The sequence below is a fragment of the Phoenix dactylifera genome, chromosome 8, assembly GCF_051530095.1.
Source record: "Phoenix dactylifera cultivar Ajwa chromosome 8, Ajwa_hap1_PhDact_Kaust_v1.1, whole genome shotgun sequence".
Classification (NCBI taxonomy): Eukaryota; Viridiplantae; Streptophyta; class Magnoliopsida; order Arecales; family Arecaceae; genus Phoenix; species Phoenix dactylifera.
The window spans coordinates 13,054,068-13,067,454 of NC_143197.1; the positions used below are offsets into that span (position 1 = coordinate 13,054,068).

At 36.7% G+C, this 13,387-nt stretch overlaps 1 protein-coding gene across 3 annotated transcripts in view; it reads right to left on the reverse strand.

The window, feature by feature from the left end:
* LOC103705599 (PHD-finger and DNA binding domain-containing protein) overlaps nt 1-13,149 on the reverse strand; it is a 30,249-nt gene extending 17,100 nt beyond the window's left edge. For 2 of the 3 annotated variants that reach the window (XM_008789371.6, XM_008789370.6), the window contains exons 1-7: nt 11,726-13,149; nt 11,012-11,626; nt 7,338-8,463; nt 6,949-7,234; nt 6,732-6,856; nt 6,154-6,620; nt 3,714-3,742 (exon numbers count right to left, since the gene is read on the reverse strand). In XM_008789371.6, coding sequence (XP_008787593.4) covers nt 3,714-3,742; nt 6,154-6,620; nt 6,732-6,856; nt 6,949-7,234; nt 7,338-8,463; nt 11,012-11,626; nt 11,726-12,921 — 3,844 coding nt within the window. In that variant the 5' untranslated portion in view covers nt 12,922-13,149. The remainder of the gene's footprint in view (nt 1-3,713; nt 3,743-6,153; nt 6,621-6,731; nt 6,857-6,948; nt 7,235-7,337; nt 8,464-11,011; nt 11,627-11,725) is intronic. The other variant, XM_088702847.2, reaches the window with a different exon arrangement.
* Between the last annotated feature and the right edge of the window lie 238 nt (nt 13,150-13,387).

The following is a 13,387-nucleotide window of genomic DNA, read 5'->3' on the forward strand; positions in this document are numbered from 1 at the left end:
TACAAACATTCTAAATTGTAATTGTGCCATAAGATAAAGCAGCAGGTCCCTCATAGGAAAGTTATGTAAAAATCTTAAGAGTCACAGCATGAACACCTCACTATTCCACAATAGTACAATATCAAGCCCAAACCAAATGCTGGGTGATTCATAGGAGACACAGTTGATAAGAAAAACATAAAGGAAACCCAACCAGTGAGTCAACCTTCCGACACAACAAATGATAGATAACTTAAGAATAGTCCCTTTAAGGCATATAATCTTGTCAGGAATTATTTGTCTTAAATGTTAATGCTGCAATAGAAATTTGTTCTTGAAACTAACGATAAACCATATGAACACAAGAGAATGATCTCTCTTTTCTTTTGTAAGCTTTCTCTTGGTAGATCAAATGCTTCTTGATGGTGTTTAAAACTCCCAGTGTAAGGTTGCAGAAGTGCCTAGGTGAAGACAGGCACTTTTGCAATGGCCAAGGCAGCCAGCTAAGGATGATAGACAGCAGAAAATTTGAATATCGCTTCATCATAGACATGGTCAAAAGAATTAAATAAAAGGTGAAGACAGGCACTTTTGCAATGGCCAAGGCAGCCAACTAAGGATGATAGACAGCAGAAAATTTGAACATTGCTTCATCATAGACATGGTCAAAAGAATTATATAAACAACATAAAGACACTCATTTTTGGGGGGGCTATATTTGGCACCATTGAACCCATTTTCTAGTAAAAGGCCCCCATCTCCCCAAACAACCAATTTTCAAATTACACAAACACATGCATCTTCTCATGTTGTTGTCCTGTGTATAGCTTAAAGACAAATCACATATATATGTTGTTGCTTTGATGGATGAAATTGCAGCTAACCCACCACATAAATTATTAACAAAGCATTGATGAATGTAACACGACTTAAGTAAATGTCTGATTGAATAATATTGATAGGTTTTAAGACAAAAAACATATTCACTTGTTAAATCAAAACAAAAGAAAAAAAGTAGTTTTAAGGCCTGTTTGGCCAAACTTTTGGTGAGCCATAAAGCACTTTCTAACCCTCCAAAAGTACTTTTGGATAGAATAAAGGTGTTTGGTAAAATAATCGAAAAGTTATTTTAGCTTTGCAGAAAGCTAAAACAGCTTCTTGGAAGAAGCTCCAAAATGGAGCTTCTTTGGAAAGTACTTTTAGCATACGTCGAAAAGCTATTTTAATTTATATTTTTTTTCTTTTTGGACCAAATATCCATGATAAAATATTATTATTACAAAAAATGTCCCTTTATATTATAAAAATCTGTAGGAGTCCCAACAAAAAAAAAAAAGTAAACCAAAAATTAGTTGCTAAAAATATTAAAATATTAATATATAATGATAATAATTATAATATTTTATATATTTATTATTGTATTAAACAATAAATATAAAATTATATTGCATTTATCATAATACATTGATATGTATATTATATAATATCAAATTATGTTATATTATTATGCTATAGTATACAATATTATATTAATATATTATAATAATGTTATATTACATTACAGTCATATTATACTATATCATATATTTATGTATTAAAACATATTATATTTTATTATGGTCTGTTGTATAATACTATGCAATATCCTTTATCGTCATTTTGTCATACCAAAAATACTTTCTCAATTTGTTTACCAAACACATATTAAAGTTCCACGGCACTTTAGAAATGTAGTTACCAAACATCAAATAACTTTTTATAAAAGCTCTACTTCCAAAAGCTCTACTATCAATAGCTCTACCAAACGAGACCTTAGTCAGTTTCAGTCGAAACTTCAAAACCAAGCGAACTGACTGAAATTGACCAAAACAGAAATTTTCAGTCTCAAACTCCAGATAGGTTTGCGTCCAAAACTTAAAACCTTGGAAAAAACATGGCTAAACTGACCAGTGGAAGAAGAGGGGAAAATACCAGCTGCAACACTGGGTTGGGTCTAGAAGAAGGGGACCGAGGGAAAAAAGAAAGCAGCATAATTGGGCTATGGCGAAGGAAAAAAAAAGAAATTAAAGAAGTAGGAACTGGTCTGGTTTAAGTGCCTGGACAAGAGCCTATGACAACCCTAGCCCAGTTTGCAATCGTCCTTGTATTTTTCTTTGAACTTGTTTCACTCATTAAGTTGCCTAGCTACTTTTACAAGATTAAGAATCTATTGTGGACATCAGTCACCATGATCGGACACCATATGTTGCAGCTAAAGGTTATGGATATACCTTAAACATAACATGATTTAACAGGTAAAAGGAAACCAAAAGAAACAGCAAACAAACCACATTTGAACTTACATACAGCCAACGCTGGAGTATATATTCAAGCTGATAAGCTGCAAACTGTACACCCAATATTTACATGTATGTATCTCAATCTGCATCTATTATATTAGCATGTAAGCTTAATCCATAGATAAAGCGTCCTAGATGTCGGAGGTTGTAAATAAAGAAGTCAAAAGTGCACCAGATTTGTGTTTTTGTTGGAATATAATAGAAACCAGTTCAAGCCTGTTTCACTTCCTACTAAGAGTAGGTTAAAACCAGAGCTTGGACTGGTTCTATCCTTCCACCTCTGTTTTGGCTTGTCATATCTTCATCTAGTTCTAAAAATTTATATTAACCATACCAAGTTGGATGTTGAATGTTTAAAACTGATTAAATGTTGCATCATAGTTGATCAACACTCTAGAAGCATTTTCCAACTGCTTTTGATAGCAAAGTGACAAAGCCCTACATTTGGAACCTCAATTCCATGATCCTTATGTTTTCACCATAAGTAAATAAAGAAGTCTTTCTTTTGCCCAAATAAAACCTTCCTCTTCTAATCTCACATTAGAAGAAGGATATATCTCATCAGACTTATAATTTAAGCAATCCAAAGAAATCTGAAAGCTAAGGTGTCATGACCTTGAATGACCTGCTCATTATCCCAGTCCAGCCAATACCTCCATTATTCTTCCATGAAAAGGTACTAGATAACAAAATCATAAATATAATACAGCAAACTGATGCCCATGAGCAACATATATATCAATAAAGATTTAAGATTTTCTATCTTTTAGCATCTTTAAGATGGTCAAGGCTTTTCAAATCAGTCCCATCTACAAACATCAAATTCATAACTGCCATGCTTTGTTATACACCACTCCTATTCCAGCCATTATCTCCATTCCTTTTCAGTATGATGAGCAACATAGCAAAAACCTCATTTCCATGAAAAATGAACCACCAAAATTTATTAGACACTTCCAATTCGACCTTCCTGAAGAATAAGAACATATAGACATATATATGCAGCGAATTCAAATCAAATTTTCCATTAGTACTGAAGGATAAACAGCACAATCATCCCCATGAAGTAGCTGGGTAGCACATAATTAGTTTAACTACACCTCCTGATAGAAATGCCGGACACAGATATGTCATCGTAACCTTTTGCTTGATTCCATGACCACCATTAATCATTAAATAGAAATTTTATAACCTATAAAAGAGTTAATAACTGCCGCATAGATTTCAGGCTTTTAAAGGTGTTAAGCATCACAGTCTACCATTTGATCAAGTTGTGAAGTAACATGATCAATTCATAATAATAAGTAAAAACATCAGCAACAACAACAGAAACAAAAAGGCTCTTCACATGAAATGCTAAGAAATCAAAATCTGAACAATGTTCAGAGTACATACCTTCACAAATTTCGCAGCTCACAGCTTCTCTGTGTAACAAAATTGAAACACAAGTTATCATTTGTATTAAAAAAGGAAGAAACCAATATGTAGCATAACAGTAAGGAAATGATACTTTTGAAATAAGTTATGTGTATGCATTTATATTTCTGTGCATGAATATATGCATGAATTTAGTAACATAGAAGAGCTTGATGTGCATAATCATTGGAAGCATTGCTTGGAATTTATCAAAAATTAAATGATTTAGAAATTGAAGAAAGCAAAAGAAGTGCAAGCTAGAACCAAAAAAGACTTCTCACTTCATTTTAGAAAATCCCTGGGACCATTGGAACCAAGGCAGCTAAGATAGCTTCAGTTTCATTACTCTTCACCCTTAAACACTTGTTTTAGAACTTAGCAACAGGAAAACAGTTTTCTACATCAAATTTAACCAATCATGAGAAATAAACTAACAATTCAGCATGAATTGGAACTTTAATCTGGAGCTCAAATGCCCAGGTAAAACCAAAATGATCCAGCATATGTCTCTCTCAATATTATTTGAGATAATCAACATATTTTATGCTATTGTTCCACTTCAGCTTAACACTATTAAGAAGAAATAAATTCCACCATTTAAGACTTGCAAATGTGCCTTTTTGCAGGTAGTCTAATGCTAGTTGTTTCATTAGGACCACCTCATCTCATTGAGTTTCTAAATGTTCAAGTTAATTATTAAGAATACCTACTTCCATGATGCAGACTTTCAGTATTATCTAGATACCAAGGCTATGCACATCAGTAATATTTCTAACCTTATCTAAGATCTAGAGGTTCTTCCTCATCTATCTTTTAGTGAACTAAACATAAATACTCAAGCATATCAAGAAGTTCGTCCAAAAAAAAAGGTCCAAGAAAAACTTTGCCATGTCACTGAGATAATTGCTAAGAACACTCAAGACTCCACCTCTTGCGTGCACCACATTAACTGTTCTTGTGATGCAACTTCTGTTGTGAATGATACCTCTTGCACCCCTTAACCTTCAGGAACTGAAGTTCAAGGCTCCACACTACAAGCTCTCCATGCCATTTGCTTGCATGATTCACACGTGAATAGGATCCCTTACTCTATCTAGGGATGGTAATCTGGTCGGGACAAGTCAAAAATTTGTCAGCTCGAACTCGACCCGTTTATTAAACAGATCAAAAATTCAAATCTGAACATGACCAGTCTATTAAACAAGTAAACCTGACACAACCTACATAACCCGTTTACTAAACAGGTTGAGTCAGATTAAACGGGTTAAACAATTTGCGTGGGTTTTTAATGGATTAAAAGGATTTAAACATGTTAAACAGGTTAAGCATGCCAGGTTAAAGAAGACAGAAATAGGTTAAGTAGATTTTAAATGGGTTAAACAAGTCTTAAATGGATTAACATGAGCTGAGCCAATTATTAAATAGGTCAAAAAGGGTTAAGCGGGTCAAGGGTCTAAACTTGAACCCAACCCATTTAATAATCGGGTCTAGACGAGTTGACCCATCATAACCCAAACCCATTTACGTCAAAACCGAATATGCTTAAAGCAAATCGTTCGCGGATCTGGTTGATGGGTCAAGTCATAAATTGCCACCTCTAAATATATCTAGTAGCATGAAGTCATTGCCCCTTATATAAATATCTTAACCAATTCTCCAGTACATGTTCCTCCACTTTCTCTATACTTGCTTGTCTTTTGTAAGTTAGCTACTTTGGGCTTCCAATTTCATGTTTTGCCCTTTCTGCCATACAAGAACTTATGATCTTGGATTCAGTTCCTTGTTGATCTTGGTCTTATTCTTACAAATCCTTCCCATTCAACCTTTTAAAAAATAACTAGGAAGTTATCTCGGATATGAACTTTCTTTTCAGAACTAAACTTAATATGAGATTCATTTTTACAGATTCAATTGTAAGACCAATCTACAAAACCTAATATAATACAAATTGCATAGGTGAAATCACATATTGAGTTTGTGCATATCATTTAGCTATTATGAAGTTAATAAGTGAATCATTTTTCAAATACTATTAAAAAGGTACCATCAAGCGCCTTATGTAAATCTACAAGCTACAGCTTTGAAACTACATCTCTGAGTTTCTTCTCTATGCAACCTAATGTACAACCTAAATATATGCTTCCTACAAAACATCCCACCAAATACAAAGTTACCAAACCGTTACTTCCAAAACCAAATAGCATATTATGTGCATCATAATAGAAACGAATGCTAAATATTCTAATTTTATGGCTAGAGCTTGACAGCATCAAATATGTACTAACCAAAAATGCAAATTAGACTCATAACAGGATCACATCATATGGACAATAATATATGCTGTTAATGACTGCAGGTATATATGAGATTTAAAAAAAAGTCATAAAAAAAATGTGAGTGCATGTATATGATGTCATACCTAATCAGTACATCTTTGTTACAGTACCCACAAACTTGGCTCTCTAATTTTTCTGCTTTCAATATTAGGTGAGAAAGTCCTTTCGATCTTTTGCGCTTCTTCATGTGGCAGTTATTTACCTTATCGGAAAGCAGTCCAGAATTTGCCTTTTTAAGTAAGCGAGCAATTTTTTTCTCTTCAAAAGACTTCAGAAGGTTTAGAGGAACATGAATTTCATTCAACCAATATTTCTTTCTTTCACTATTGGGTTCTTCAAACATAACCCCATGTCTGGCAACAACAGGAGGAACACACTCTCTCTTGCCAAAATCAAGTAGATATTTCACATTTGTTCCCTCAATACACTTTCTGCGGATCATCACCTTCTTGAATAGCCTTGCTAATTTCTTGGATTCATTAGTCAATTGTGGGAAAAGCTGACTGTTTGAAAGTTCAGTCCACCTAATATTTGAATCAAATTCTTTAATCTGAAAACACATTAAAGGAAATAGTAAGAACTGCTGAAATATCCAACTTATACAACATTTCTACTTAAATAATTACTCCTTGACTCCTGCATTTATACAAGTGGTTCTTACCTGAAAAATGAGCTGTGCAACACTCTGTGACATCTCAACAGCAGCTCGCCAGGCAACAAATTTGCTTCTCCTGGCAAACTCTGAACCATCAGGATATAACATATTTGGAATTTTCTTACATCCAGCTGCAATTTCAAAAGATGTTTAGCATGTTTTCTTCATTTGGTCATACATAAGAATCACTGCAAAATATCAAAACAATTAAGAACATCCTAACCTTGGCGACCACCCTTGGAAGCCAAAGATCGAGGCAATATCTTCCAGTGAAAAACTTGCCGGGACAGTCTTCCACCCCTCCACCAAAAAACACTTCCAGCAGCAGGGTCACGAACACTCTCAGAAACTGATAGGGATTTTTTGCTCTGTTTTCTACTGCTACCATTATTTGAAGACATAAGCACTGAACCAGTCACTACATGAGATGCTGAACCAACTATTTCAACAGAATCCACTGGTTTCAGCCATTCTGCTGAAAGTGCAACACGACGCAAATTTGATTCTAACTGCAGCACAGGAGTTTCATTAATTATATTTCTAATATATTAAGTAACAACAAACAGAAACAGCACAACAGTCAGCTCCTTAATAGATTAAGCAATCACTTACAGTAAGAAGCAGGTGTTTTAGTGATGCAACATCCGATGCCTTCAGAACAGCCTTGCGCCAGAGGTTACTGTAATGTGGTTTCTCCCATGGACCAGATAAAAAGCAACGCAAGCGGTCTTCAATCGACAAAATATGATGCATAGCAGAAAGAATGTGACTTTTCTTTTTCTTTTCAGAACGAAGGCCAACTATCCGGGGCTTAGAACTTTCAAGATGCTTGTCATCCATAATTTTAAATAAACAATTACTACCATTCAAAGTTTTGCAGGAATGACACCAACCACATTTTTCTTTCTGTGCATCCAATGATAGCTTCTGGTTAGTGCACCAACAAAATCTGATTGATTTCTTAGAGATTGCCTTTAGTTGTTGTGACATCATATCCTCAACAGGCTTCTTAGACTCCTTATTGCCACTCTCAGATGATTTATGCATTAGCTCTTGAGCAACAGAGAAAGCTATTCGACCAAAAGTATAATAGTTCATGTAACAACCAGGATCAGATTGCAGCCGAGAATCTGCACCTTTCCATCGGTCAGTTATCAATGATGTACCAACCCCCCAACCAGGGAGTTCCACATATTTTTCATTATCAACAGATAACTCCACAGGATTCACAGAAATAAATTCTTTATCAGGAACATTTTCATTCCTAGAACAATCATTGTAAATTTGCCGGGAAATTGGATCACAGGTGGCAGCATCGGCCATTTCATCTGCAGATTCAGAATGTGCAAATGGCTGGTTTATTTCTGCAGACTGACGAGAGTCCATCAAATTCAACTGTCTTAAATCTGAAGTACTAAGACGATTAGGTTCAGAGCATCCAGGTGAAGCAGAATAATCCTTCGGTGCCTTTTCAATAATGCCATCAAAGGAAACCTCTTGCTTTGAGAGTGTCAAGTGTTCAGAGTGCACACTAGCATCCAAGACTTCATGCACATTAGGAATCTCGTGGCCATGATTGCTGGAATTAGAGGCATTTACAGTAACTTTCCAATATGAGGATATTGCATCCACAATTGCACTATAAGAAGCATGAGATGATTTCAACAATCTGATAACAGCCACCAAATCATTTTTGTTATAATAATGAGATGGGGCAACTGTATCACATGAATCAGACCTGCAAGTCCACCATTAATAAAAAAAACTTGGTAATACAAAGCCAAAAAAGATGGCTCACATACCAATCAGATAAGAAAACTATCTAACAAGGACAGATAAAATTCATTCAGAGATATCTGACTCATGAAAAGATCATTAATGACACATGTGGCAAAATCCTGTAAAAAAATGATATAAAATAGATAACAATCATTCAGATGCCTTAATAACTAAATAAATTTAAGTTGATTAATATGAACACATGATTACTACATCATAAAGTGAAAGAATGTCTCTCACATGCAATGTTGCTTAGACACTGGAGCAGATTTCAGTACCAGGCAACCTTTAAATATAGAACTAGCCATGCACAATGAGTCTGTAATTAAAGTTGAAAAACTTTCCTACTGAGCATTGAAATCGATAGGCAAATTACATAAAATTATCATTTACTATGTCAAAGCACAATATAGGTAGCAGCAATTGGCAAATACGGAAGACCTTGATAACAATGATTGGAAAAGAAGGATTCATTCTTTAAGCCAACCTTAATTACTTGGGTGAAAACATCATGATTATTGTTTACATGAACAAAGGCATGATCTGCAAACATATTACATCAGAAATTAAATCTTATATTGCAGGAGCCTAGAGGTCATGCCCCTCTGTTTAGCAACCAGGGGTTTTGGTTTGAGCCTTGGGTGATGCATCACCAAGTATTTGAGCTTTCGTAATTATAGTAGAGGTGGATTTCCTTCCCTTTCTATTAAAAAAAATAAAATCTTCCATAATATGAATCAAATCTTAGATACTTAGGTGAAGTCTTCGTGGTTATTGGTTACATGAAAAAGACACGATTCCTAAACATATTAGATCAACAATAAAGTCTTACACAAGGTACGCCGACTTAGTATCGGGCCCCGTACCGATGCTACTCTGTTACTATATTACTACATCCCATATGGAGGCCGGTTCGGCGTACTAAGTATTATTATGCCCCCGTGCCGCATAATGGTACCGACCTGGCATGGTACGGTACACCCCGCACTGCCTGGTTCAGTACGGTATGGCGTACCTTGGTCTTACATGAATTAATCAACAACTGTTATATTAAGCATTGTTCAAGAAATATAGTCAAATTTTGCATTCATCATATTATTATTCTTCAACACAATTCCATATAATTTCCAAGAACTTACAAATTAAAAGAGAAAAGGGGAAAATAGCAGAAAGAAATATGCATTGGTAAAAGACTCTAGCTTTACAAAAAAAGCCTATATTGCTCCGCAGAAAAGTAAAAATTCAATAGAGTGGTAAGAAAATGTCATTAAGGCATACAGGCAAAAAAGCAAGAAAACAGATGAAAACAAAGAAAATGTTCTAAAAATCAAATTCTATGATGACATTGTAAGAAAAGTAAAAATTCAATAGAGTGGTGAAAAAATGTCATTAAGGCATACAGGCAAAAAAGCAAGAAAACAGATGAAAACAAAGAAAATGTTCTAAAAATCAAATTCTATGATGATATCGTAAAAGATTAATTCGAGTAAAATCACAACTCATAAGGATTAATGAAATTGATCTCAATAATTCAAAACCATATTTACTCAAGTAATTTTTTGAATATTAGGTTCTATAAGATTCATTAAGCAAGAAATTGATTAGCTACATATAATGCATTCACCCACTCTACATTAAACCAGATCCAGATTTTCAATGATGAATGAGCCCTGTAGAACTTTGTATCTAAAAAAGGGACTTTTCATAATGACTACTAGATCACTCAAGGTCACCAACCCAATGGAATTTATTTCTCAAAAAAAATACAATATGCAAGTGGGGTTCAAAGAGCAATAAAAACTTTACTCGTTTTTACTTGTTCCCTCTTTGTTTTGGGCTTCAAAATATATCAGATGGGGGTTAAATCATTCCGTCATCTTTCTTCTGCGAAAAACCTAATGGTCCATAAAAAGCATGCTTTCTCTTCCCAGTACGACACAGCTCAATCATGAAACTGTAAAGACTGGCATACTCCTAACATAATAATCATAATTTTCTCAAAACAAGTTATGACCAATTCCTGATAAAAAGGTATTATATAGGTAGTTACAAAACCAAATACATCAAACTTGCCAACAGGAATGTTATAGAGCACCCTAGCCACCTACTCACAGCAACATATATGAAGCCCAGATCCTTGGATAACTAACTAAAATTGTTCGAGTCTTCTAGATTCCTATGAGATAATCTTTCCCTATAAGATAATTTTCACCATTTCTACTCTCTGTGAAAATTTATGGATTCTCCCTTCCTATATACAAAAAAGAAAAGCAAGTTCTGTTTAAGCGTCACTGTACTTTGGTCCTTTGGTCAACAACAGAATTTAAGATCAGTTTCAGACCTCTATATTCCAAATTGTGCCCCAGAAGAATAAAATTCTATCAGTTATAGTATGCAAATGCAGACTTTTTTTTAAGAAGCTAAAGTTAAATTTGTATAAAAAAAGACAGTTCAGCAAGAGATAAGTAGAGCAGAAACTACTGTGCAAGATTTGCATAACGACGTACACCAAAAGATAGCCACAACATCTGAAATATAGGCGCCCATGTGGATCTATACCCAAAATCTCTGCTCCCTGGCAAGACTTTGACAAATTTACCAATCCATCTCCTTTCTCAATCAAGCACTCTGGACAATACCAGTCGCCTTCAGGCAAAAGATCTTTGGCCACTCCCACGCACCTAGAATGAAAAGCAGCAGGACAACCATCACAGCAAATTAAGCTACCATCCATCTTACAGAGGCGACATTCATCGCTATTTCCGTCCGCAGTTTCTTCAAATTCCTCTTGAGCCGAAGACAAGTTTGCCAAACCATTCGTGGACAAATAATTCTTTTTCCTTACAATGTTCATGCTATTAAAAACATCCGGATTAGGTTCAATTTCTATCATCCTCCTTGCATTAAGTTCCGATCTTATCATTTCAACTTCATTGACATCATCACACAGGCAACGAAGTACCTCAAGCTTTACCCCAGCTGGCTGTTTGTAGTACTCCATGTTCAAAAGTTTCAAATGTGTAAGCTTAAAGTCACACCTCACGGATGGACAATGAACTAGTAAGTATTCAGCAAGATATACAGGCCATGTAATTAAGTCTAACAGCTCCCAATTTAGATTCCTACAAAGATACGTGAGCAGACAGCAATTTTTAAAAGATTAAACAACAAAATGATCCATTTAAAAGGAAGGAACTCATAGAATAGTGTATGAGAGGTACCTGAGACAATCAGCAGCTGACCTTGATCCTTCTTCAGAAAGAAACTCCAAATGCTGTTTCAAGGCTTGCAAGAGAGAAAGATGTATGGAATCAATCAAACTATTAACAAATTTGCATCTCAACGCTGCCACAAAAGCTTCAAGGTGAAATGGACTCAAAAAAAGCAACCTACTGAAGGACCTTAAACAAGTATAAACAGAGAAGATATCAAGAATGGATAGCCCATCTAAATTCACATCATTTGAAGATGGAGGAAGCTCCAGCTTGGAATCCTCAGCAATCAAGCCATAATCTTTTCTATTAAACACGGCATTCTCAGAAGCCAGAACATTCGTCTCCACCTGATGGGGAACAGAATCCACCGGCGATAACAGAGCAGCACTTGCTCTACGAGCACTCCTCCTCAAAGGCATCTCTGGAGGGGACTTGGGTTTCTCAGATAGCCTTTGCCTTTTCTTTGGGCCCTGCTCATCCTCATCTACCTTATAGGCGCTACCCCCTCCTTGACTTTCCGAAGACACATAATCAGAATTGCAATCTTTCAACAAAAGTTCCTCCACTGGGGTATCTTTACAACCTTCTAAATGGGTTGTTTCCACTGGATGCGCCACCAATGCTTTGCTCTTCATCTCAGAGCCATCAGTACCATCAAAACCATCCTTCTCCTCCAATTTCTCCATTTTGGGAGTTCCTTCGAAAACCTGAAGTGAACCAATCTCCCTTATGTCCCCATTTGAACAATCCCCATTCACATGGGCTGCTCCACCAACTACCAAAACACCATTTTCCTTCACAACCCCATCAGAAATCCCACCATTTTCCACGGAAACCCCACCCACCTCTACTACGTTTCCACCCTCCCCAACCAAACCCTTACCCATAACCTTACCTCTCAGAAGCTCATCCTCCGCTCCGCCACCGGAACCCCCACGCGCCGCCCGATCCGGCTCGCTCCGGCGCCGTTTCTTGGGCCTCCGCCCTCGATTACTCCGCCGGGCCGGCCCCTGCGGCAGCGGCGACGATTCCCCCATCTCCGTCAGCATCAAGGCGATCTCCCCAAAGTCGACCTCCTCCGAGTCCCCATCCTCGTATACCACCTTGAAGTAGCCTACCGACGGATCATAGGACTCGACCACTCCCTCAAAGATCCCAAACCCCGGAAATCTCTTCCTCACCGCCCTCCCGACCAGCTCCATCACCCCAAAAAACTAGGGTTCTGAGCGCTCCCAGGAATTGAATCGATCCAAATCGAAGAAACGATTGGAGGAACAGGAAGAAATCGAAGGGAAAGGAGGGAGGGGGGAGAGCGAGAGGGGCGAGTGTTTGGCTTCCGATCTCTTTCTAAAAGGGGATTCAGGAGGGCGAGAGAGCAAGCTCCTCCTGGGCGAAAAGGGAGACAAATGACAACACGTCGTTCGGATCCCGCTTCTGCTACCCCGCAGGAATGTTTTACGTTACACTATTCCACCCACCAAATAACGGAGGTTTCTTAATTGGACAGCTGTGATTCTCGGAAAAAATTATTAGAACGGTGTGTGTTATTCATCTTACTAGTTGTGACGGTGGAGTACTGGAACAGGGGAGGGGGAGCGAGGGGAGGTTGGGCGTTTTGCATTTTGTGCAGACGAGAGGACTGGGCACCGTGGGATTGGGATTTTCAGG